The 26,516-nt window shown below is 43.9% G+C and overlaps 1 protein-coding gene across 1 annotated transcript in view; it reads left to right on the forward strand.

Moving 5' to 3' along the window:
• The window catches only part of Kcnu1 (potassium calcium-activated channel subfamily U member 1), an 88,868-nt gene that overhangs the window by 36,747 nt on the left and 25,605 nt on the right, over positions 1–26,516 (forward strand). The window contains exons 11-21 of the mRNA XM_021170242.1: positions 624–720; positions 2,235–2,317; positions 3,775–3,844; positions 4,225–4,377; positions 7,830–7,942; positions 9,013–9,081; positions 10,969–11,058; positions 11,181–11,278; positions 17,979–18,114; positions 22,991–23,093; positions 25,754–25,978. Coding sequence (XP_021025901.1) covers positions 624–720; positions 2,235–2,317; positions 3,775–3,844; positions 4,225–4,377; positions 7,830–7,942; positions 9,013–9,081; positions 10,969–11,058; positions 11,181–11,278; positions 17,979–18,114; positions 22,991–23,093; positions 25,754–25,978 — 1,237 coding nt within the window. The remainder of the gene's footprint in view (positions 1–623; positions 721–2,234; positions 2,318–3,774; positions 3,845–4,224; positions 4,378–7,829; positions 7,943–9,012; positions 9,082–10,968; positions 11,059–11,180; positions 11,279–17,978; positions 18,115–22,990; positions 23,094–25,753; positions 25,979–26,516) is intronic.

Here is a 26,516-nt window from a genome sequence, read left to right on the forward strand (position 1 = left end):
TTGATCTATTCCACCAATTTCTCTATGGGATTTTATTTTATTACTTAAGAGGTCCGGAGAAGGTTACAGATAACAAAGGTGTGTATTCTTTTACCCCTTTTCTTTTTTTTTTTTTTTTTTTTTAGATTTATTTATTATATGTAAGTACACTGTAGCTGTCGCACCAGAAGAGGGCATCAGATCTCATTACGGGTGGTTGTGAGCCACCATGTGGATGCTGGGATTTGAACTTCGGAAGTTCGGAAGAGCAGTCAGTTGGGTGCTCTTACCCACTGAGCCATCTCACCAGCCCACCTCTTTTCTTTTTAAAAATATTTTTAAGAAAACATTTATTTGCACAGTATATGATGCAACCCCCCTTTGTTTTTATGTATTCTTTAAGGATTTTATATATGCATAGCACGTGTTTTGCTTCTATTCACTCCACTCCCCATCCAGCTCTTTCTGGATTCCTCCAGGACTCACTCCCTCTCAACTCTCTCTCTCTCTCCCTAATCCAACCTGTGCTGCCCATATACGCATGGGTATGGGATCCTTGACTGGCTCAAGGTCAACCTACCAGGAACCACATCCCTAAGAAAAACTGACTCCCTAGTAGCCATTAACTGTCAATGGCTCCTCAGCTTTTGGCTTGTGCGCTCCTCCACAATCCGGGCTGACTTGTTCACTGGCTCCATCCTGTATAGGTCTTATGCAGGCAAGAAAAGCTACCATGAGTTCGTAGGTGCAACAGCCCTGTCATTCCCAGAAGATACTGTTTTGTCCCGGAACTCCTCAGCCTAAGGATCTTTCCACGATGCACTTTGGCTATGTTCCCTGAGCCTTTGTAGTGAAAGGGTGTGATGCAGATGTCCACTTTGTGGCTAATCATTCGACAGAAGACACTTAATCTCTGCACTTTGATCACTTGTTAGTGTATGTTTTGATCACTGTCCACTCCATAAACTTCTCTGATAAGAAGCTACACTTAGCTATGGGCATAGAAATGATGCATTCAGAAGGTGTTTTGATAGTATGTCCATTTAGCAAGAGTAGTAGATTCTCCCCTGGTGCCTGTGAGCTTCCGGCCATGGGTTTGGGTTTACAGTAACAGGTATGAGCTTCTTTCTATTCCCAGGCCTTAAATCTAATCACAGTTGATGATTCCTGTATCATTCATACCACCATTACATCCATGGGCATAGTTTGCTAGGCCAGTTAATACTGTAGCTTGCAAGGCTCATAGCTGGGTAAGCTTTTTCTGCTGATGACTCCTCCCACCTCAGCTCCCCTTCTTAATTATCGGTTTGCCTTTGATAAGTTAAACATTAAGATAAATAGCAGAAATCACAGCAAGGGCAAGGCTATAAAAAAAAATGAACAAGGGCCAAGTGACTAGTAAAGTTTGATGTTAGCTCAAAACTGGCTACCTGGTATCTAAGTAACTAGCCTGAATAATTCTGTTTAAAGCAAAGGCTCACAGCAGTAAAGCAGTTCTCAACCGGGGGCCTGCATCCCCTTTGGGGAGGGGGGGGTCTAATGACCTTTTTACAGGGGTTACCTAAAACCATGGGAAAGCACAGATATTGGCATTACTATTCATGACAGTAGCAAAATTACAGTTATGCAATAGCAATGAAAATAATTTTATAGTTGGGGCTCAACTATAAATTTAATACAGTTCCCCAACCCGAGGGACTGTGTTAAAGGGTCATAACCTCAGGGGGGCTGAGAACCCCTGGTCTGCAGAGCTAATGTCAAGATGAAGTAGAAAATGACAAGCGTGACCTTTTTTCTGTCTTCTAATTGATACTGTAGGAGTCATTTCAATCATTTTCTTGCACTTTAAGATTCAGAACCCAACTGCTGAGCGACTCTTCACTAGAGACAAGTGCACTCCCGATTCTGCCATTGGCGTCCTGGCAGTTGTCGAGAAAGGTCTCATTGCTTATTGTCCGCCATAGAGTAATAGAGACGTTCGGTTTAGGAAAGCACAAGTTTAAACTGTACCCATTGTGAGGCACATTTAGATTTCTCTAAGAGTTCCTGTGCTCTGGTCCATCAGCTGCAGCCCTCAGAGCGTTTGCAGGACCATGGTCTGGATAGGAAGATGTTTGGTTCCTAACTCCCATCCTGCATGAGCTCTTTTGCTTGGCAGTAGTTTGATGAAACCATACAAAAAGCGCCCCAAAGGGGCCGTTAGAGTATCCCCCCCTGTAATTAACCTGACAGCTGCTATTTCATCTGAAGAATAGGTGGAGAACTCGGAGGCGTGCCTGATTCTAGCCAACCATTTCTGCAGTGACTTACATGACGAAGACAACTCAAACATTATGAGGTAAGAGACCGACGTTGTTTCGCTCTGTTTGCTTGTTTTGTACACTCCAGTGATGGTGTTTCTCTCTATACAGTAAGGACTAAATGAGGGGAGATGATATCTTTAGCTCACTAACTCCATCACCTGCCAGGTTTCTGCCAGTTCTTCCCTCACACGCACCCCAAAACAATGAAGACAAAGGGACAGGCATCCCAACTGCACATGACATTCTCTATATTCTCCCCTGATGCTTCCTATAGATAAGAGTTATATACATTTAAAAGCAAGCATACCCACACCTTCTCCTCTCCTTCTATGGTGGTAAGGATCAAATCTAGGGCATCAAGTGTTAACACTCGACCAACTGAGGTACATTCCCAGCTGTAACACCAAGTCTGTATTTAGACAGTACCATTATAAGACAAAGATGGCATTTGTGAATCCTATTTGTTTCTTTATTGGCATTTCTCTTTGGTAGCTTTAGGAAAAGATTATGTGTGGTCGAGTGTGATATGTGTCTATGAGCCTTGGCAAGTGTTCTCAAGGCAAACAGAATGAGTGTTCCCAACTTTACCTATTTCATATCTGTGAGCGGGAACTTTTCTTGTGGAAACAGAAACTCCAAGTATGAGTTTGGTGGCTCTGTTCCTAGAGCAAAACAAATCTGTGCAGTTGAAGATGACTCCACACAGGGTAAGAAACAGCTGAGGTGTCACACCACACATGCTTCATTCAACAGGACATATATTTTAGGCTTCTTTTGTCCTTTCTTTTTTTTCTCCCCCCCCCCCCCGAGACAGGGTTTCTCTGTGTAGCTCTGGCTGTCCTGGAACTCACTCTGAAGACCAGTCTAGCCTTGAACTCAGAAATCCTCCTGCCTCTGCCTCCCAAGTGCTGGGATTAAAGGCATGCGCCACCACTCCCGGCTATTTTACGCTCTTAAGCTACATCCTGTGGGAACTGAATTAGACATCCCATTCGCCACTTTGAACTATAGCGCACGAGGTTAAGGTATATGAAACTGTTTATTTTTTCCTTGTCAGTGGATCCCAGCTTTCTAACACTAAAACCTGACCTTTCTGTAGATTTGGTTACTTGGTTACTGAAGCTGTGGGTGTCGTTATAAAATGCTTTTCAGGAGACAATACAGTGGAGTAGGGGGTGGCTCAGCAGTCAGGAGCACTCATTGCTCCTTCACGAGACTCAGGTTCAGTTCCTGAAATTCCAGGGACTCTGACACTGTCTTTGGGCCTTGTGGAACACATACATATTCGATGGGAACACTCATATTCACAAAATAAAAATAAATAAATTAAGAAACCCCTCTGCTAAATAGATTGTAGGAACAAGCAAAGAATTTTGTAATGTGCTGAGTTCCTGCCACACTTTTTGACAAATAAATTTAACTCTGAATTGGATTATATTACAGAGCCAGTATGATACATGGCTATTGAACATATTGTGTGTGTGTGTTTTAGGGTGCTCTCGATCAAGAACTATTATCCACAGACCAGAGTCATCATCCAGATACTTCAGTCTCAAAACAAGGTACCACGGCAGTTCATACATTTGGTTGTTTCATCTTTAGATCTCTTCATGAATCTACAAATTAAAAAAATGTCAACAATGGATAAAATCTGGACTCTCTTTAAGATGGCAGATCACTTGGGAAATAGGGACAAAATTAGTGAGTTCAGTCATTAGATATGATTTATACAACTCCAGCTTTTTTTGTTTGTTTGTTCCAAAAGTGAAGTCCTGGAGGCAGGCTGACCACTTCCCAATGCTGACTTGGTTCCAATCATGTCCATTGACTTTGTTAGAACCCAAAAGTGAAGAGTAAATTAGTTAAGGAAACTGTCTACCAGAAGAGAGTTCTTGTGTTGTCTGCATTCCCAATGCCTGACTTGGTTTCTACCATGAAACAGGCTTTCCTGTCAAAAATCCCCAACTGGGACTGGAGCGCTGGAGACAATATCATCTGCTTTGCAGAGCTAAAGCTCGGATTTATCGCTCAAGGCTGCTTGGTGCCAGGGCTGTGCACCTTTCTCACGACTCTGTTCATTGAACAAAACCAAAAGGTAACTTTACGAACCAATAGTGAGTCTTGGAGTTACTCCATGCCCCCTGCCCCCATAATGGGATCCAAAGTAGAAAAATAACCAGAGAGAATAAAGGAAGTCTCCAAGAAATGGGATTTGCCTCTTGGGCAGGGAAGGATTGAGAAGTCTGGATTCAAGTTCCAGGCATATCCCTAGACTCAGAGAAGTCACTGTTAAAAGATCTGCAGCATCTGTCTGCAAAGAAGGGAGACTGACTCCGCTTCCCATCTACATCCCAGGATGCTGTAATGTAAATATTTTCATAAATTCAGGAATACTTTGAGCTGAGAGCAGAAATGTAAATAGTTCATCTTAACAGAGAAGTAATGCTTACATATAAATGAATATAAAGCACAATAGCGATTCTATTAATCAAATAGAAATAATATAAATAATAACTAAAAATGAATGAATTTATAGGTTACTTTAGGGAAAATCTATTCAGGTACAGGAACAGTGGTCATCAATCAAGTGTTTATTATGTCTTCTGTTGCCTCTCAGCGGTGTTTCCAGGAAGCACCCAGCCTGGGGGTGGAGGGAGGTGGTGGGAAAGCTAACCAACCTGGTTATATAGTCAGGTGGTGATGAGCATACCAGGACTCCTCTGGTTCACAGACTGTTTGTCTCTGATGTTGGGTATTCATTCTCCACTTCTTAACTTAGGCCGTAGATCCTTTGACTGGGACAAAATAAGGTGCAAATGGGGCTTGCTTTTTATAATCCTACAGGGTGGTCATCAAGTGTGTTTTCCATGAATGTTCCTGGGTTAGGTGGCAGGGTCTCCTGTCACTCCTGCAGAGCTGCCTGCCTTCTTGTCCATTTCATTCTCGTTCCACATTTGCCACCTCATATGCCGATTTTCCTCTTGGCCTCTCTGGACTTTATTTCCTGCGTTTAATAATTCCTTTATTTAATACATATTTTTACACCTTTTCTTCCCTGGTGTGACTTAGAAAAAGCAAGAGTGTAGGAAGATGCTCAGATTGGCAGACTGCTAACTCTTGCAGAAACACAATTTTTGGCAGTAGGGATGCATGTGGCAGCAGGGATGCAGTAGGCCTGGATGTTTCTGTGATGGGCAGGATCTTATCTTCACATTGTGCTGACTGTGCAGCCTTCTACAGTATGCAGAGCAAGTGACAGACTTCAGGGCCCTCCTCAATTACTGTGACTTCAACAGCCATGATTGGAAGAATCAAATGAAATGAGAATCCTTTTAGGAAGACGTTGTTTCCTTTATGGCAATGCAGTGCAGACGTAAAACCCAATCTACCTCTATATTTCTTTGCTTTTTGACATGGGCTTGTTAATCCCGTTAATCCCCATTAAACATGATCCCATGTCAGTGTGCACCAAGAAGTGACGTTGAGAGCATAGGAGATATTTGTGGTCTCCATATTTTAAAAAGATGAAATCTGAAACTCCCGTTTAGGAACCCTTAAGTGGGTAGAATCATGGTGGGGCTTGCCAGTCCTGTCTGTGGTAGATTTTGTTTTGTGACAAACTTTGGTTTACAAACTTATAAAAATGGACAGCGTGTAGAGCTCTGTGCCTCTCATTAGGTACTTGCTTTCCCTGGCCCCATTTCCCTATCTGCAAAATGAAAATAATATTTCTCACAACCAGGTTCCCCAGGCGCTGCGTGAACACCTGTAAAACACCTAAGCGCTCACATTAGAGGGTCTCGAATCAGTGTCACGTGTTTTAATTATATTAATTTTATTGCGAGACATTGTAGGCGCTTTTAGGCACAGAGGGTTACTTACACTTCAGTTGAGTTTAAGTTTACCCTGGCTGGATTACGTGAGTTCGCAGATTGTTCTGCCTTACATTCATTTTGTCCTCTTGCTTCTCCTTTCGGAATGAAAACAGACCCGGCAGTCCTCTGCTCTACAAGTCAGCTGGTGTGTGCTGCCTGTTTGGTGGTCCAGTGTTTGAGAGAGATCTCAGGGGTCTAGGTTAATTGAGACTGCTGGTCCTCCCACAGGATTGCCCTTCTCCTCAGCTTCTTCCAGCTTTTCTCTAATTCAACAACAGGAGTCAGCTGCTTCTGTCCATTGGTTGGGTGCAAATATCTGCCTCTGACTCTTTCAGCTGCTTGTTGGATCTTCTGGAGTGAGGCCATAATAGGTCTCCATATTTTAAAAAGATGAAATCTGAAACTCCCGTTTAGGAACCCTTAAGTGGGTAGAATCATGGTGGGGCTTGCCAGTCCTTTCTGTGGTAGATTTTGTTTTGTGACAAACTTTGGTTTACAAACTTATAAAAATGGACAGCATGTAGAGCTGTCCATTTTTGTGAGCGCTCCATAGCCTCAGTAATAATGTCAGGCCTTGGGACCTCCCCTTGAGCTGGATCCCACTTTGGGCCTGTCACTAGACCTTCTTTTCCTCAGGCTCCTCTCCATTCCATCCCTGTAATTCTTTCAGACAGGAGCAATTATGGGTCAGAGTTGTGACTCTGGGATGTCCCCCCCCTCATTTGATGCCCTGTCTTCCTGCTGGAGGTGGGCTCTATAAGTTCATTTTTTGGTCAGGCAAATACTGTAGCTCTTACCTCAAAGAGATCGAGAGATAGTTTATCCTAGAGCCTCATTTGAGTGACCCCAAATCCTATGTTCCTGTATGGAGTTTTATGGACTTTTCGTAGGAATAGAACAAGGAAAGTCATAAATCAAGACATTGGCAGCGCTGGGAAGATGGCTCAGTGGTTAAGAGCACTGGCTGCTCTTCCAAAGGAGCCGGGGTTCAATTCCCAACACCCACACGGCAGTTCACAACTGCCTGTCATTCCAGTTCCAGAGGATCTGATACCCTCACACAGACATACATGGAGGCAGACCACCAATGTGCATTAAACAAACAAACAAATACCACATTGACAAAACCACCGGAGAGGCAGGTTCTGGGCAGGCCGAGAAATCTCAGCTACAGGCCTCAGCTACTATCTGATAACTTGCTGAGCCCTTCAGTTGGTGAAGAATAGGGCCTTATTAAGTTAAGACATTCTAAAAGTTGTTATTTATTTATCAGGAAGTTAGGTTAGACACAGAGGTAGGTAAGGCATGGCTCTTTAGGGCGCTGTGAAAACTGGAACTAGGCTCTGGAGTGGCAATCTTCCACCCCACCCCCACCCCCCGCAGGCACTGATGCTTTCATTAGCCAATCAGCCTTGGCAGATACAGCTTCTTTCCGGGAATTCTCCTTCATGATGCCATCTGGGAAGAAACTAAAAGGTGCGGCATCCGCATCACCTCGAACGCCACTGAAAACAGATGCGTTTGACTCCTTCATTAACGTTGTTCCACATGAACACCAGGACGTGTCTCCCCTTTGTGGGCTACCTGTGGTGGAAACTGGACTTAGCAGCCTGTGTTATGATGTCGGCTTCCCTTATCAACATTCTCTATACGGTATTGTTGCATTTTCTAGGTTTTTCCTAAACATCCCTGGCAAAAACATTTCTTGAATGGCTTGAAGAACAAGATTCTGACACAGCGCCTCTCGAATGACTTCGTTGGGATGACATTTCCCCAGGTCTCCCGGTACGTTGGTTAAGTGAAGCAAGCCCTTCTCCCATTCTTCGCGGAATGCCTTCACCCCACACTGTTGATGGAGGACGTTCTACAGGCAGGCTCCAGTACAAACTCTGGAGATGTAAGAACAGTGAAGTCAGTGCCTCTAGAGCAATGAGTGGATCTCAACCTTCCCAACTCTGCGACCCTTTAATACAGTTCCTTGTGTTGTGGGGCGACCTCCATCCATAATATTATTTTGTTCCTACTTCGTAACTTCGTAATTTTGCTACCGTTATGAATTGTAATCCAAATATCTGTGTTTTCCGATGATCACAGACAGCCCCTGTGAAAGGGTCTTTCATCCCCCTACGGGGTAAAGACCCACAGGCTGAGAACTGCTGGAATAGAAGCTTTGTAATGCAACTGTCCTGGATATCCAGTTGTAGCTCTAACGCATACTAGATGCATAGTCTGTAAAACATTCAGCGCTTTCCATTTTCCCATTTTCTGCCTGTAAAGTTATGAATTATGATTCCTATGTGAAATTTTTGGGGATGAGAAGATCCTGGAGGAGAGACAGAACCCAGAGCCTTGAGTGTGTGAGGCAAGTGCTCTACCTCTGAGTTACATCCCTGGCTCGCATGTAGGATTCATGCTATTTGAGTAACACATAGAGACATTTAGAATAATAACCGGCTCAGAGTAGGCAATGGCAAATTAGATTCCATTTTGTACTCCCTAGAGTCAGTGTACCTAGGTATGAATCGTAATGTAAGCCTATCATATGCAGGCTGATGTGTCGCCCCCTGTGAAAGGGGTCGTTTGACACCCCCTCCTCTAGGGGGCGCCACCCACAGGTTGAGAACCGCTCCTGTAGATAGCAGCACCTCACACCCCATGCGGGACAGTTTCACCTCTGTCCCTCCCATCTGGCATTCATGCTAAACATGTGTGCCAGGTGGATTGAACTTCTGCCAAACCCGTGGTTCTTCCCCCCCCCCCCAACACCCCCAGCACGGGGCTTAAAGGATTGGTTATGTTCACGTAGCCCAGTCTTCCTGCTTGTGTCTTCATGACTCCTCTGTGTTCCCTCCTAGGCTCTGCTTTGTGAAGCTAAATCTCATGCTGATCGCCATCCAACACAAGCCCCTCTTTCACAATTCTTGGTACTGATGAAGCTTCTCAGGGCTTCAGGGGTTTTTCTGTTTCTGTGGTTGAGGGGGGTTTGACTGTTGTTGGCAGAGCAGACGGAGGAGAGAGAGGGGATACTATCAGACCATTGGCATTTCCCAGGAACCTGTAAGTTATGAATTTATAGCCGGATATGGTAGCACTGACTTATAATCGAAGCACCCAAAAGCTTGAGGGAAGGAGATCTGTGTGAGGGTAGGCCTGGCCATAGAGCAAGATCTCGTCTCAAAAGCCAAAGCCAAACCAAACCAAACCAAACCAAACAAACAAACAAAAAACAAGACAAAAACCCAAGATAAAATAAGTTTATGAGTTCTTGCAAACTAAACCAGGTATATTATTGTTATTATTGGGGCACTTCTTTTTTGGTGAGGACCAAGATTCTGTATGTTTTGTGACAGTATCTTTATTAATAGATAAAGATACACACTTGGCCTTTGACAAAAGGCCAAGAAGAAATAAATAGGTGTTTAACATGACCTCAGAGACCTCTCCCCACCCCCACAACAGGAGCTACCCAAAAGTCGTTGGACACATTAGACGGGTGCTTGCTAATGGAGTTTTTTAGGGGCCACAAATCCACGTTCTTCCCTTAGGAATTCAAAACCAACCATACCCTCATCTCAGTCAATATTCACCAGTGCCCTACATTGTCTTAGGTAAAGATCTGCCACAGCAGTGGTCTGCCTCTCTCGGCAGAAGAGAGAAGCTTTTGTTTTGGAGCCCATGTCTGTTCACAAGGACTGTGAACTCGTTCCGAGTTTACTCTGAACTCTCCTGACAAGAGAAGAAGCCAGAATTAGGGCTTGACCTCCTTCCAAAGTGAACAAGAGAAAAGTAAATTGGTTTCTGTGTTTACATTTTTTTTTTTTTTACATAGACTCTTACATAGCTGGTCTGAAACTCAATATGTAGACCAGACGGGCCTTGAGCTCAGAGAGATTCACCTGCCTTTGCCTCCTGAGTGCTGGGATTTAAAGGCCTGCACCACCAGGCCTGGCAAAAGTATCCTTTAAAGAAGGAAAGGAATGCATTATCAGAAATGAAAGAATTTAGGGTTAGAAAGTTAAGGGTTTCACCATGCAGGATGTATACTTGGGATTGGGGTTCGGGCTAAATACAGGGCATTGTGATAAACAGAGAGCAGTGCGGGACACTGAGCATCTCAGTTAGGGGTTGACTGCTGAGAAGAGACGCCATGACCATGGCAACTCTTTTTTTTTTTTTTTTTTTCTTGGTTTTTCGAGACATTGTTTCTCTGTTTAGCCCTGGCTGTCCTTTGTAGACCAGGCTGGCCTTGAACTCAGAAATCCACCTGCCTCTGCCTCCCGAGTGCTGGGATTAAAGGCGTGCGCCACCACGCCCAGCCTTCCAAGGCAACTCTTAATCAGGGCTGGCTTACAGTTCAGAGGTGTAGTTCATTATTGTCATGGTGGGAGGCGCGGCAGTGTGTGGGCTGACAGGGTCCTCGAGAAGCTGAGATTTCCACATCCAGATGGCAGGCAGCAGGAAGCAAGAATAGCACACTTTCGCCCACAAGGCCACACCCACTCTAGGGCCAGACTTATTCCAGCAAGGCTACACCCACTCCAACAAGCCACACCCACTCCGACAAGGCCACACCTTTTACTAGTGCCACTCCCTATGGGTCCTTAGCGCTTCTTCTCTGGCTTATTATTTAGTAGCAATCAACAGAGTATGCGTAGTCAAATTCACCTTTCCCACTGGGGTTGGCAGTCAGACAGACTTAAATGTATGACTATGGTAACTTGGAGAACCTCTTGTTAGCTGACAGCATGAAACATCAAAGATTGCTACAGATCTTAGAAGGAAAACGTGGGTCTTTGTTCTCCCATTTCCAGCACTCTGATACTAAATCCATCATCCCAAGTGAGGCTGAATAAGGACACCTTAGGGTTCTTCATTGCGGACTCCTCCAAAGCCGTCAAAAGGTACCACATGGCCTTTCACTTATGAAGGGAAAGACACGCAGAATGTAGTGGGAGGCGGGCTGTGTGAACATCGCATCTTTTCGGTATTAAACATTGCTCATTATTTATTCTCATTGTCACAGGGCTTTCTTTTACTGTTCCAAGTGTCACAGCGATGTGTGCAATCCTGAGCTAATTGGAAAGTGTAACTGTAAAGTCAAGAGCCGACAACAACTCATAGGTTAGTCCATTTTACACCTGTCTTCAACCCATCCTCTGAGGTCTCTGCTGGAGGAAGGGAGAGAGGCTGCCATCACTGAGAAGAGAAGAACTATTGAGGCCTGGCATGTGTTTCCCACTGGGGATTCAAGACCTGATGACTGATCTTTTAAAGCCAGAAAGCAAAACAAAACAAAAAAACCCAACCAACCAACCAAAGACTTCCTAGTTGCCCAGTTCAACTCCTTTACAGGCTAGGAGAATGACTTTCAGAGAGATGTAGTAATCGATTACAGAGCCAGAAATAGCATCATCAAACTCCACCCCAGCCATGTTGGCTTCCAGTCCACCGCTCTTTCCCTTCACACGGGCTTTCATAACTTCAGCCTAAATATTCAGCCTGTATTTGACTGCCAGAGTGTGGGCAATTTTGAAGTCTATCTGGTCTGTCACAGTGTTGCAGGAAGGTAACTCCAGTTGAACTCAGTGGTTCACTAATGACTCCACTTTGATGCAGGAAAAGAAAATTTAACCCTAAATAGTCATGATAATGTAATCCCTTCTACTTTAAAAATTAGTCTGTTCTGGGTGCGTTCATAGTCTTGGGATAAAACGCCAGTATCTTTTAAAAAATATTTATTTATTTATCATATGTAAGTACACTGTAGCTGTCTTTAGACACTTTTTTTCTTTTCTCTCTCTGGCCCTGCTCACTCTGGCCCAAAGATTTCTTTATTTATTAGATGTAAGTACATTGTAGCTAAGAGGGAATCTGATCTCATTAGGGATGGTCGTGAGACACCATGTGGAATTTGAACTTAGAACCTCTGGAAGAGCAGTCAGTGCTTTCAACCACTGAGCCATTTCTCCCGCCCCAAACTCCAGTATCTTAAAACATAAGCTTGATCAATTCCAAATGTGACTTTCCTGGCAAAAATACATTTTACAGGTTAAACTTCTAGATCTCCTTTCCAACCTGACATTGTCCCTTTATTTACTTACACAATTCTTGAGACCCCTTTTCTCAACAAAACAGTTATACATCAAGTGAAACACTGTGTGCTGGCTAGTTTGATGTCAACTTGAACCAAGCTTGAATTGTCTGAGAGGGGGGAATCATCACTTGGAAATACCTTTAAACCTGCCTTGCTCGGTGGGCAAGTGTGTGAGGCCTTGTCTCAGTTACTCACTGATGTGGGAGGGCCCAGCCCTCAGGAGGCGGAGCCACTCTGGGTCATGAGTTTAAACACGCTAAACCTGAAAGCGTGGGGGTAAGGATACTACATGAAGTAAGTATACTAGTCAAAGATGCTATACAAAAGAAATTGTATTTACAATGTGATAAAACAAATTAGACCCATCTGTAAGTCATTAGATGTCTTTGTATCTCTTCAAACAAGCTAAGATTTTTATATGCACTTTTATTTACATGCATGTGAGTATATGCCATGCCTGTTGATGCCAGAAGAGGGCATTGTATCCCCTGGGAGCTGGAGTTGCAGGTAGTTGTGAGCTACTTAGTACGGGTGCCAGGACCCAACAAACTTGGATCCTCTTGAATAGGTATGGCCCCATAGATTCCTGTCTGAATGCTTGGCCCATGGGGAGTGGCGCCATTAGGAGGCGTTGCCTGGTTGGAGTAGGTGTGGCTTTGTTGGAAGAAGCATGTCACGGTGGGGACCGGCTTTGAGATCTCCTACACTCAAGCTCTGCCCAGGGAGGAACACGGTCTCCTTCTGCTGTGTACACATGAAGATGTAGAACTCTCAGCGTCTCTCACACCATGTCTGCCTGCATGCTCCCTGACTTGACAATAATGGACTAAACTGCTGAACTGCAGGCTACCCCAACTAAATGCTGTCCTTTATAAGAGTTGCCATGGTCATGGTGTCTCTTCACAGTAATGAAACCCTAAGACAAGTGGCCAGTGCACTTAACCATAGGGGCCGTCTCTCCAACCTCCTCACATCTTTCTTCCCAAAGATCCTTCCTATCCCCCATTTTATCTTGTATCTTATCTTGGCTTGAAAAGATAAAGACCTTGAAAAAAGAACAACTCATACTCAGCAGTCAAAAATTGTATCTTGAAAACTTGTTTTTAGTGGTCAGAATTTATCTTAAAATGTTTACATATACATGCATGTCTACACATACATGTACATAAATCTTAAAAAATAGGCATATATTAACAACCGGGATCAATAAATCTTAGACTATGCATTAATGAAAGGGCTGTGAGTTTTGCTATTTACATCTGTCTTAGATGTAAACAACATGTAAAGCATTCATGGTCAGTAGACAAAGGACAGATAAAGACTTACATGAAAACAATTTAGGAACACTTTTTGTTTGTTTGTTTGTTTGTTTGTTTGTAGAACGTGATTTTAATATAATTTAGGAACACTTAGCAAGGAAACTCAAAGGATATGTAACAGGGTTCAGGGAGATCTTCATGTGAGATTCCCCAAGTCATTGTGACAGCGGTGGGTGGTTTTAGACATCTCAAAAAACACACAGTGGTGCCGGGCGTGGTGGTGCACGCCTTTAATCCCAGCACTTGGGAGGCAGAGGCAGGNGGATTTCTGAGTTCGAGGCCAGCCTGGTCTACAAAGTGAGTGCCAGGACAGCCAGGGCTACACAGAGAAACCCTGTCTCGGAAAAAAAAAAAACAAAAACAAAACACAAACACAGTGGCTTTCAAGCTATCCTTGCAAGGACTCCGAGCCTGGCCTCTGTGGTCCTCACAAGCACATGGCAAAGACTCCAGGATTCGCTCAATCTTGCATCTTTCCTGCCTACAAAATCAGGGCCATCTGAATGACCACAGACGCATCAGCTTCCTCTGCTGACCCTGGGGAAATCTCTTCCTGGTTGATTTGCAGTACCAGGGCATCTCCATAGCAGATCCCTGGTTAAGTAGTCCCAGTTAAGACCCTCTGCTCTTTCAAATGAATTGGCCTTTTTTATATATGGGAGCCTTTGACGAATGGGATCTTATTATCTTCTGGGTGTTTCCCTGTTGTCTCAGTGCAGAGCAGGAGGTTTCTCTCCAGCAGTTACAATCTTTCTGGCATGTACCCTGGCTGCAATCTTAAACCTTCTGGAGCTCTTTTGGTTGGCAAAATGCTCATCCTTAATATTGTTCTGCCCTGCTTTTGCTTTCTTACTGTAGACCTACACTAGAGTGCTGAGCTGTAACTGTCACACAGCCTGAATGCTTTCTCCTCTTGACATTTCTTCTGCCAAACAAATTAGTTTACCACTTTAAATTCAACCTCTCTCAAGTTTGCAGGACACAGGCAGAGGATGCAGCTGGGTTCTTTGCCCGAGCATCACATGACTGGCCCTTGTTTTGGTCCCTCATAGAGCCCTTGCTTCCTCTGAAACATGATCCAGGCCTAACTGTTCACATTTCTCTGCATTCTTGCCTTTCATTCCCGGTCCAGAAGTTCTCATTAAGCTATATTTGCAGTATGCAGGGCTCTTCCAGCCCAAATTCAAAGTTCTCCCACATTATTCCCCCTAACCCATTCCAAAGGTCTAAAAAATATGTAGTGAGGTTTATCTCATCAACAACTTTACTTCTTGGTATCATTTTTCCCAGTTAACAACTTAAGTGCTGTGGCAAAAGCAACTTAAGAAAGGGAGGGAGGAAAGGAGGTAGGGAAGGAAAGAAGAAAAGAAGGAAGGAAGGAAGGAAGGAAGGAAGGAAGGAAGGAAGGAAGGAAGGAAGGAAGGAAGGAAGGAAGGAAGGAAGGGAAGGACAGACTTATCTTGGGTCACCATTCAAGAATACAGTTCATCGTGGTGAATAAATCTTAGCTGTGGGGACATGAGGCCTCTGGCTACATGTCCGTAGTGAGGAAACAGAGAAGTGACTCACTTTACAATCAGCTTGATTTCTTGTTTTTAGTCAGTCCACAGTCCCAGCCCCTAGCATCAGGCCACCTATCTTTAAGGTGGGTCTTCTCAACTTGGGTATCCTAATCTATATAATTGTTCACAAGCATGTCTCCAACCTTGTCTCCTAGGTTAGTCTAGGTTACGTTAAGATGCAAATGTTAAGTGTTATGCATGTGTTTTAGGAAACTCAATTTTCCTCTTCTGAAATCTTTGAAGAAGTCATTCCTCAGCAAAGAAAAAGAAAGATACTAAAATGTTGGACATAATGGCCAACCTTCCCTGATCACTTATCTATTCCCCATGCCACCTTTTGGCGTGTAATTGTTGCCTTAGGGTTTTACTACTGTAAGCAGACACCATGGCAACTCTTATAAATGATGACAGTTAAGGAGTTGACAATGGCAGGAAGCTTGGAGGCATGCAGGCAGACATGGTTGGTGCTGCAGAGGTAGCTGAGAGTTCGACATCTGGACCTGCAGGCAGCAGGAAGAGAGAGACACTGGGCCTGGCTTGAGCATCTGAAACCTCAAATCCCACCCCAGTGATGCATTTCCTCCAACAAAGTCACACTTAATCCAGCAAGGCCAATCCTCCTAATAATGCCACTCCCTGGGGACCATACATTCAAATCTATGTCTATGGGTGTGTTCTTATTCAAAGCACCACAATGGTTTATATAGAAATCTTCCTTAAGGCATCCACCGGAAAACCCTAGTAAAGTGTCACAATAATAACAGTTTACCCTGAGAGCAGGAAGCCATTCCTCTGCTCTGTCCTAAAATATAAGAAAATAATTACTTGTACACTGTCAGCCATAGAAAGGCAGATAGACCGACAGGACGGATGGACAGAAAGATAAATGACATAAATTAATAAAGTTGAATAGAGTTTCAAGAGGAGATTGGCATGATTGAATAGTACATATGGGTGCAGGAAGAATGTGTCTGTCTCCTGTGCTATCTTTCCAATCTTACAGTGTCTTAATATTGTTCATTTAGTCTACTGGGTTCAAATATTCTTGTATTTATCCTCACGAACATCCTTAAAAGTAGTGGTGTATTCCTTCTCATTTTTTTTGCAGAGGAGAAAATTATTAGGTTTTTTTTTAAGATTTATTTATTTTATGTATATGAGCACACAGTATTATGTATATGAGCACACAGTAGCTGGCTTCAGACACACCAGAAGAGGGCATCCTTATATATCCCAGATCCCATTATAGATGATTGTGAGCCGTCATGCGGTTCCTAGGAATTGGACTCAGGACCTATGGAAGAACAACCAGAGCTTCTTTTTTTTTTTTAAGATTTACTTATTTATTTTATACATATGAGTACACTGTAGCTGCACAGAGAGTTGTGAGCCATCATGTGGTTATGGGAGTTGAACTCAGGACCTCTGCTCACTCTGGCCCCACTTGCTCCAAATATTTATTTATTATTATTTGTAAGTACATTGTAGCTGTCTTTAGACACACAAGAATAGGGTGTCAGATTTCATTACAAATGGTTGTGAGCCACCATGTGGTTGCTAGGATTTGAATTCAGGACCTTCGGAAAAGCAGTCAGTGTTCTTAACCGCTGAGCCACTGCTCCAGCCCCAATTATTAGTTTTTTGTTTTGTTTTGTTTTGTTTTGGTTTGGTTTGGTTTTTGGTTTTGGGTTTTTGGTTTTGGGTTTTGGGTTTGGGTTTTGGGGTTTTTTTGTTTTTGTTTTTTTTGTTTTTGTTTTTTTTTGTGGGGGTTTGTTTTGTTTTGGTTTGGTTTTGGTTTTTGGTTTTTCGGGGCAGGGTTTCGCTGTGTGGCCCTGGCTGTCCTGGAACTCACTCTGTAGACCAGGTTGGCCTCAAACTCAGAAATCCGCCTGCTTCTGCCTCCCAAGTGCTGGGATTAAAGGCGTGTGCCACCACTGCCCGGCCAAATTATTAGTTTTTATGTTACTTCAATATGTGGAAATTCCCAAGCAGTTTGAGACATATCCTTGGAAGATTAAGACTCTTTAAAAGTTTAAATTAAGCCTGGCAGTGGTGGTGCATGTCTTTAATTCCAGCTCTTGGGAGGCAGAGGCAGGCAGATCTCTGAATTTCAGCACAGCCTGGTCTACAGAGCGAGTTCTGGGGCAGTTAATGCTACACAAAGAAACCCTGTCTTGAAAGACAAGACAAAATGAACAAACAAAATAAAATAAAAAGTCTAAATGGGTAACCAAAGAACCCTCAGAAGGTGATGCCTGATGACAGAGCGTAAGAGCCTGACCAGTGTGGGCAAGAAGATGGAGGGTTTGAGCAGTTAAGCCTTGTGGGTTCTAAGGTAACGCCGGACTCTGCCCCTTGGAAAAGATACTAAGGTGCAGGAATAACTCAAAGGCATTTACTCTCATGTGCCAGGAGGATCTGCAGCCTGTGCAGCCTGAGTCTATGGGGCAGTGGCCCTCAATCTGTGGGTTGCAACCCCTTTGGAGGTTGACGACCCTTTCACAGGGGTTGCCTTAGACTATCTGCATAGCCGATGTTTACATTATGATCCATAACAGCACCAAAACGACAGTCATGAAGTAGCAATGAGAATAATTACATGGCTAGGGGGTCACCACAACATGGGGAAAGGGTCGCAGCGTTAGGAAGGTTGAGAACCACTGCTGTAGATGGAAACCAAAGACTATGCTATAACTTGTCTTTTCAGAATAGCTAGGGGTTCCCAGCGTCTTCCTAGGCAGGAGCCTCTAAATGACTCAGTCAGAGGAGAATGGTTAAAAAGTCCCCGGTAAGGAGGTGACGGACAGATGACGTGCTCACTCACTGAGGTTGCTGTGTTCTTGCAGCACCGACCATCATGGTGATGAAAAGCAGCTTGACCGATTTCACCACTTCTTCACACATCCACGCTTCTATGTCAACAGAAATTCACACACGTTTTTCAAGAGAACAGCCTAGTTTGGTCACCATTGCAACCAACAGGTAAGGACCCCAGGATATAATGTCTTGTGACACTCTGCAATACAGATTCAACTCGGATTAAAACACTTGCTGTATTAGTTTCTTTATAGACCAACAGAGTTGCTGTTTACAAAGTAAATTCATCTCTGCTTCAGCCCTGTATCATAGACTTTTTTTCCTACCATGGCTCAGATCAGTAATAACTCAACATTGGGCACCCAACCTCCTTTCAGGTCATCTGTTGGGTACTCCATAATGAAAGTTAGAGCTAATTCTTAGCTATTCCTAAATAGCAAATTTTTGTTATTAATCGACTCCTACTTCTAAGAAATTGGTAAAGGGCCTAACCAAAGAATCCCCCTCCCTCACACACACCTCTGCTCTCTTTCTCCCTCTATTAGCATATTTAAATCACGGCCTGAAGATGTACTTGTGGCTAAACTGCTAGGGCGCAAACCTGAGCTTGGTTTCTAGCATCACATAAAACCAGACACGTTGTCATTAGAATGCAACCCTAGCATTTGGGAAGACCAGGGATTCAAGGTTATCCTTGTCTATACAGCTACACAGTAGTATATTTGAGGTCAGCCTGACTACTCGATACCTTATCTCCAGAGCAAAGAAAAAAAAAAAAAAAGACTAACCAGAAAGTGTTGAGGTTCAGGAATTGCCACTCAAACCATACAAACATGGAACTCAGTTAAGCAAGACTAGTTTGTTGAATGCACGCCTTAATACTGAACATTCACGACCGCAAAAAGGACTCGGAAGCCTAATTGCTCTCCTGGTAGATATTTTTTTTTCTATAGGAAAAACCAGGTTCAAAAGTTTAAAGGGCAAGGAGAGGAACAGTTGGTTTACTAGGGAAAGTATTGTCAGCTAACCTTTAAGCTGATTGGTCCTGAGAAAGGTAAAGGGGGTTGTGTGTGTGTGTGTGTGTGTGTGTGTGTGTATGGGTGGTGAACATGGAAATTTCAGAACATTGAGATAACAGAGCATGAGTATTATAATCATAGCTTTTTGGCTTGTTAGTAGCATTCTTCAGCGGCAGCCACAAAAACAGTGAACTCATACCTAGGTGCAGGAAGGGCTGACTGGTGCTCAGCTCTGACTCAAGAGAGTTTAGACATAATGGTTCATATTGACCTTTGATTGATGGGTCCTACATAAAGCTTTGCGGAATCTCTTAAGATTAGCAAACCTCATATAGAACATAAAGATAACAGAACAAATCAGGGTACATGGTCAGCATGACCCTGCTCTGAGTTGAGTTATTTTTCTGTGTCAGTGACTGGCAGGCATGTTACAGCAACAATATGAAATAGCTGGCAGGCATGGAACGAAATGGCTACAACTATGCTGGGGGGGGAGGGAGGCTCAGACTATAACAAAAGCAAGATGAAGGAAGATTTGTTTAGTTGCCTTTAAAAAGCAGGTGTCTTAATCAGGGTTTCTTTTCCTGCACAAAAAAATATCACGACCAAGAAGCAAGTTGGGGAGGGAAGGGTTTATTCAGCGTACACTTCCACACTGCTGTTCATCACCAAAGGAAGTCAGGACTAGAACTCAAGCAGGTCAGAAAGCAGGAGCTGATGCAGAGGCCATGGAGGGATGTTCTTTACTGGCTTGCTTCCCCTGGCTTGCTCAGCCTGCTCTCTTATAGAACCAAGACTACCAACCCAGGGATGGCACCACCCACAATGGGCCCTCCCACCCTTGATCACTAATTGAGAGGCATTTCCTCGAGAGAGGCTCCTTTCTCTGTGATAACTCCAGCCTGTGTCAGGTTGACACACAAAACTAGCCAGTACAGCAGGTCAATCTAAAAGGTTTATCATTCCTAATCTTAATGAAATTAGCTCTGTGTTATGTAGGCAACATTTCAGCTTAGCAAGAATAACCATCTAGGAAGATCTTTAATGACCGAGAATTTTGATCACTTAAGGGTAAATAATATCATGCTATCAATGAAACATAAACTATTATGACAACATTATAATATATGACCAACACGGTGGAGTTTTAAATGATAGCATGATATTAAGTATATAAGAGCTTCACTTCTATAACCTCGATATAAAACAATGTGAAAGTCTCTCAAAAATAAAATACACACAGGATCCGATAATCTGATTTCTGACTATTTGGCTAAAGTGAATGAAATTGGTATCTCAAATGATTCCTTTGGTTGTAGCTTTTGTCACAGTGGACAAACTGTGGGACCCGAGAGTAAAGATGAAAGGGAAAAAAGATGTGACATGTATCCTTATCTGTCCACACCGGAATAGAGTCACACTTTTTGCTAGTTTTTGTTTGTTTTGTTTTGAGACAGGATCTTACTTTGTAGCTTCGACTGTCTTGAAACTCAGTATGAAGACCAGAATGCCTTCGAACTCATAGAGATTTACCTGCCTCTGCCTCTCAAGTGAAGGGAGTAAAGGTGTTTGCCACCTCACCCAGAGAGATTCATATCTTATAAAGAAGGCAATCCTGACCTTTGGGAGAACATGGGTGGACTTCAAGGGCGTGTAAATGCTCTCACGTGCACATAAAATCTAAAGTGAGCCCACAGAAAACCTGACGGTTGACTGCCAGCCCCTGGGCTACGGCAAAATAAAGGATGTCAGCCAAGCGTGTAACAAGAAGAAAACAACCACAAGCATATTTCTCACTACATATGCCTCAGTGTGGTAATACAGTTTCTGCTTTGTGATTCTGGGGATGGAAACCCAGAGTCTAGTACATGCTAGACAAATGCTCTACCACTTAGTGTATTCCTGGCCTCCTAGTGTAGTAATCAGGTTTATACTTGGGAAAATAGGGGACATGAGTCTGAATTAATAATAATATTAATAGTTAATATGAGGTTTCACATGTTTTTGATATCAAACATGCTTCTTTGCAATGAGTCGTTGGTCTGGTTTGAGGCTTCTGGCTTCTGCTACACTCTCAATACTGGATCCACACCAGGACTTTTCTTCCACATCCCATTGTTGCCCTGTGTCATGGAGATCCTGTCGCTTTAGTTCTTCACACACTCCAGCATTTCATCAATAGGGTAGATGTTGGCGTAGGCCAACTCAAAGCCTTGGATCTAGATCTGAGTGGTAGCTGAGTTGGTCAGCCTGATAACTCTCCTGCATCCACACTGCTAGGGCTAGCTCTCCCACTTTGCCGCGACAAGAGGTGGGGCAGGCTGTCCTGCCTGCTGTACATAGTGAGGGCCAGGGAAAGCAAGAGCTATAGCTCTTGTGCCCGCACCACTGCATAACCTTTGAGGTATGGGGTCACTCTGAGGCTCTCATGCACTCCTGAGCTCAGAGCTCAGGGCTGGCTCACCCCTGCCCATGCCACCAGCTCCCAGGAAAGGTGAACGGCCTGCTTTCCCAAGTGCAGCCTGCAAGGAGTGGGACTAGCGCTAGGGCGGGACCAGCTCTCCGAATTGACATCAGCTTGGCAGGGACCTCACGTCAGGCTGTTTCTCAGCACCCTCCCGTCTCCAGTTCCGCCTCTCTTCACTGTGCACACAGGGATTTGTGTCTCTTTCTCTTCCATCCACCACTTCCTTGTTCATATTAGTGGGGCACGGGCCTCTGGGTGTCTTCCACTCACCCAAGCTGTGCTGTATGGCGGTAGGCAGGGCCTTTGCCCCTCATTTTCCTATTCTGTGTGATGAACAAGGAAATGGCCCAAGGCACAAATGCAAGAAGAGGTGTCCTTATTCATCTGTCCTGAATCAGGCTGGGGGTTACTGAACATATCTTACTCTCTGTTCCAGACAGATCCAGGGGACACATACCTGTTTTGTTTGGTTGTTTTTAAATTTTTTTTTGTTGTTGTTGTTGTTTGTTTTGAGACAAAGTCTCACAATGTAGACCAGGCTGGCCTTGAACTCACAGAAATGCCCCTGCTTCTGCCTCCCGAATGCTGGGATTAAAGGTATGAACCATTGGACAGATATCTTTACAGTTGATATCTAGTTCATTTTTGTTGATGAATTTTAAAGCAAGGTAGGTTCCTATGAAAACCCCAGAGCTTAAGAACACTAACCCGGCCGGCCTTTGGATCCCTTAGAGAGGCAGCAGACACGTGCCACTTCCGGGGCTGTTTGTACGGTCTGGGGGTTCTTCCCTTGGTCCTGATTCCTTGTTCCTTGAAGTGGTGGGGTGGGGAGGCGGTGAGCATTGCCGATCTCCTGGACCTCTTTTCTGATGCTGTTCCCATTCTCCTCACCGGTGACTGCATTCAGCCTCCGCCACATTCAACCTTCTCCTTGATGCTCCTGCATTTCCGCTTGGCTGGGAATAGTGGAGGTGGGGAGAGGGCGAACAAGCTCAATGACTCCACATCACGGTCCTGTGGCCCTTTTCTGCTATACCGTCCATAGTCTGCTGGGTTTACTCTTCTCCCTGCCTGCTGGATTCTGTCTCTGCTGCATCCAGTCACGCTGTGCTCGTCCCATGATCCTGGCCACGTGAGGGGGTGGGGTGGGGGATGAACGTCCATTTGCCTCTCCAAGTTCGGCGATCATAGCTCGCTCACGTTCTCCATTCTGGCCACTGAATTCATCCTTGATTATGGTTCCAGCAGTGCAGTCTCCCACAGGGGTTTCTCTCTACCTCAGACCTTGCGTCTCTCGTTTCTCTGGACCTAATTTGCTGTGTCCCACCAGTCCATATATGGGAGGGAACGAGAGTTGGCATATTTCGAGCAAGAGCATCCTCTAACCTAAGCCTTAAGTGGAAGCTTTGCAATTTATTAGTTATACATCAATATGCGCCCAGCTCCCTTAGGGTTAGAAGGAACCATGTGACTGGAGCAGGCCAATGAGCTATGGCTCCAACCTTACCGTTATCACCCTAGTTTCCCGAACTTTCTCTTCACTCTCTCTGCTTAGACCAACGACAAGCGACACAGTGGACGATACCGATACCGATATGCTGGACAGCAGTGGCATGTTTCACTGGTGCAGAGCAATGCCCTTGGACAAGGTGGTTCTGGTAGGTCACCACACCTCAGAGTCCCAGTGACAGAAGTTATTTGGAGGGTGAAGAGAATGACCTGTGCATCATAAGGAGCACTCGGCTCTTCTGTAAACCGTTTAATTCGGAAGGAAAGATACATTAGCCACACATATCACAGACCATGAGGCATGACACAAAGACTGGGTAGCGGTGTGCTGGGGTTAAAATGCACGTCACTTTACCTATGAGGTCCTTCTTTGAGTGGTTTATCTGAAGTAACTACTTCCGACAATGCTTTCCTGAAACCTAGCAAATCTAAAGGTGCCAGATAAACATATTTACTACAGTGTACATATTCACAACTTAACACATTAACTTAAAAGAAAAAAGAGGAATCTGTTAAATGCTGCCTCCCCTCACCCCTGACCCTGAGCCTTGTAGATGATGTAGTTCTGCTCTCAAGCAGATACCCTTCCCATCTACAACTACCTAATAATTATAACTATTTCCTTGATTTTCAAAAGCACTTAAGTACACATACCATCCCCCCTATACCCCACCTCGGTGGTTCAATGCCAGTATCCTGACAGAACATGTCCCACTATTTGTAAAACCTGACCCCCCATTTGATCAGAATCATTACTCTCTCAGAGCTGTGATAGCAGCAGGAAGACTCCTCCAGCTGCCAAACCAGTATGTCAGCAGTTCCATCCATGCTCAGTAAATATCCACCGAGCAGAAGCCAAACTGCTCAACAGAGAGCAGGTTTTTTAGAAAAGCTGAGGCTGGATCCAGATGGGCACACTGAAGAGAATCAGGGAGCGGGGTGGGGGTGGGGGATGGGAGAGAGGGCTTTTGTTAGATCACACTCGTTAAGCACACAAACAACATCTTTCTACCTCCCTTACAATGCTAGTTATAGAATGCATGGAGCTCAGAGCGAGTCATTTGCTGTAGCTTTTATTATTGCTTAGGGCTTTGAATTTTTCCCCCAGGAATGGAAAGCCCAGATGTTAAAAACTGGACTTTGAACTTGGTTCTCCTTGTACAAAGGTCAAGAACTCATTTTACGTTAATTTGAACAAAGGACTGTCTACCAAACAATCTCTCTTCACGGGGAGATAGAATTTGCCATTGTCAGTTAGAGAAAGGGGCTTCCCGGGCTGTGCCTGTAGATGCAGTCTGCTGTGGATCTTATTTCTAGCTGTTCAGTTCTCCCCAGAAGAGCAACTGCTAGACTTCAGGCATGTTGCATGAGATTTCATAAGAGGCTTCATTACTCATGTGAAATTTAAATACATTTAACTTAGTCTCTACCAACATTCAGGGGTCCTCTTTTAAAATTTTTTTTCTGTGCTTTGGGGAGGGGGTAGTAGTGCACACCTTTAACACCAGCACTTAGGAGGCAAAGACGGGTGGACCTCTGAGTTAGAGGCCAGCTTGATCTGTATAACGAGATCTAGGCCAGGCAAGGCTACCTGTGAGATGCTATCTCAAAACATACAAACACAGACACAGACATAGACACACACACACACACACATTAGAGCAATGGCTCAGCAGTGAAGAACACGACTACTTCAGAGGACCCAAGTACCTATCTGATGTCTCAGATCTGTCCATAACTCCAGTTCCAGGAGATCTAATACCCCCTTCTGACCTGTGGGCATAATATACACATGTAGGCAATATACACATAACATAAAATAATAAAATATCTTTATAAAATATTTTAAATTAGCACACAAATAACCAATCTAGGAGCTTAATAAAAATTGAGGTTGATTAATATCCATTGAACAGTGCTCTACTTTCAACTTTGAACATTTAAAGACATTGAAGGCCATATAAGTTAAAGCAGTTGGCTCAGCTAAGACAGGCAGAATACAAAGTCAAGCCTCTTTGCTACATTGTCACCAAGTCCTCTGTCACTTCCCACTGCCACAAGAGATGCCTGTTCTCTGAGAGAAATCGCTCTTTGTCTTCAGTAACTTTGTAGTTTTTAGTGTGTCTAAGAATCTGAGGGAAATCCTAATCTAAAGGTGTCTTTTACCTGTATTTTGTTTCCAATTTAGAGAGAGAGAGAATTTGCCTGCTGATAATAGCATAAAATACATTAAATATTTGGGATTAAATGAAGTTTTAAAATATGATTTATTTAAGCGTGTGTGTGTGTGTGCACATGCATCTACCACATGTGTGTGGGTACACATGGAGGCTAAAAGAGGGCATCAGGTACTCTGGATCTGGAGTTACAGGCAGTTGTGAGGCGCCCAACGTAGGTGCTGGAAACTGAACATCAGAAGAGCATCGAGTGGTTTAACTTCATGATGGATTTCCTTGACTTGGTAAAGAATTTGTCAAGTCAGTTCAGTATATTAGATATAATCATATGAATTTACCGAGGGTCAACCATTCTTGATACATGAAAAGGAAATTTCACTATGAGAACCCATTGAACACTGCAACATGATGTACAGTTTAATATAACTTCCCAGGTTCTCTTGAACAGATAGGTTTAGCAATGGTACTTGAAGGTCTCTGATTTTTTTATTTAATCATATACTATATTATATGATATATATATGTGTATATATATATATGTATATACATATATATATATTGTGTATATATATATATATTGAACTCTTACCTTGTTTGTAAAATTGACCTGGTTCTGGCATGTGTATCCTTAGAAACGAAGTGAGAAGGCAAAACACGAGTTTCAGAACCACATTGTAGTATGCGTGTTTGGAGATGCCCACTGTACCCTGGTGGGGCTTCGGAATTTCGTGATGCCCCTGAGAGCCAGCAACTACACCCGGCAGGAGTTGAAGGACATTGTTTTTATTGGGTCTCTGGAGTACTTCCAGAGAGAATGGCGATTTCTCCGAAACTTTCCCAAGATACACATTATGCCTGTAAGTATCTCATGAGGATAAGAGTACTAGTATTAGTAACAATAGTAATAATATTTATAGTTTACAGTTATACGGCACCTGCTATGTGACAGACCAGCTAAATTGTTTACCTGTTGGGAACTAACTGGGTGTGTAGGGGAAAGAGGGGGAAGGGAGGAGCCCACATCTGGTCAGAGTTCCTCCTATGCTCTGGGCAAGCAAACTGAGAGGGCTGCCAGACGCTTTCCACTTGGCCCAGGTGGGCATCTTAGCCACTGACCCCCACTCAGCAGGGGTGGATAAGGGGCAGCCCCCAATACCAGGGGCCCCAGGGTAACACCCTCGGCCCTGGGGTTATGGGAGAGAGGGCAGAGGGAGAGAGGTTCCCACACAGGTGAGAGTTCGTTCAAGTATAGTGGGCCTTGATGAACAGAGACAGTCTATGGTTTTAGAGCTTTATTGTAGAAAAGCAGGGGGAAAGGGGAGAAGGTGGAGAGAGAGAGAGAGAGAGAGAGAGAGAGAGAGAGAGAGAGAGAAGAGAGAGAGAACATGGTCAAGA

The sequence above is a fragment of the Mus caroli genome, chromosome 8 (genome assembly GCF_900094665.2).
Source record: "Mus caroli chromosome 8, CAROLI_EIJ_v1.1, whole genome shotgun sequence".
NCBI classification, from domain to species: domain Eukaryota; kingdom Metazoa; phylum Chordata; class Mammalia; order Rodentia; family Muridae; genus Mus; species Mus caroli.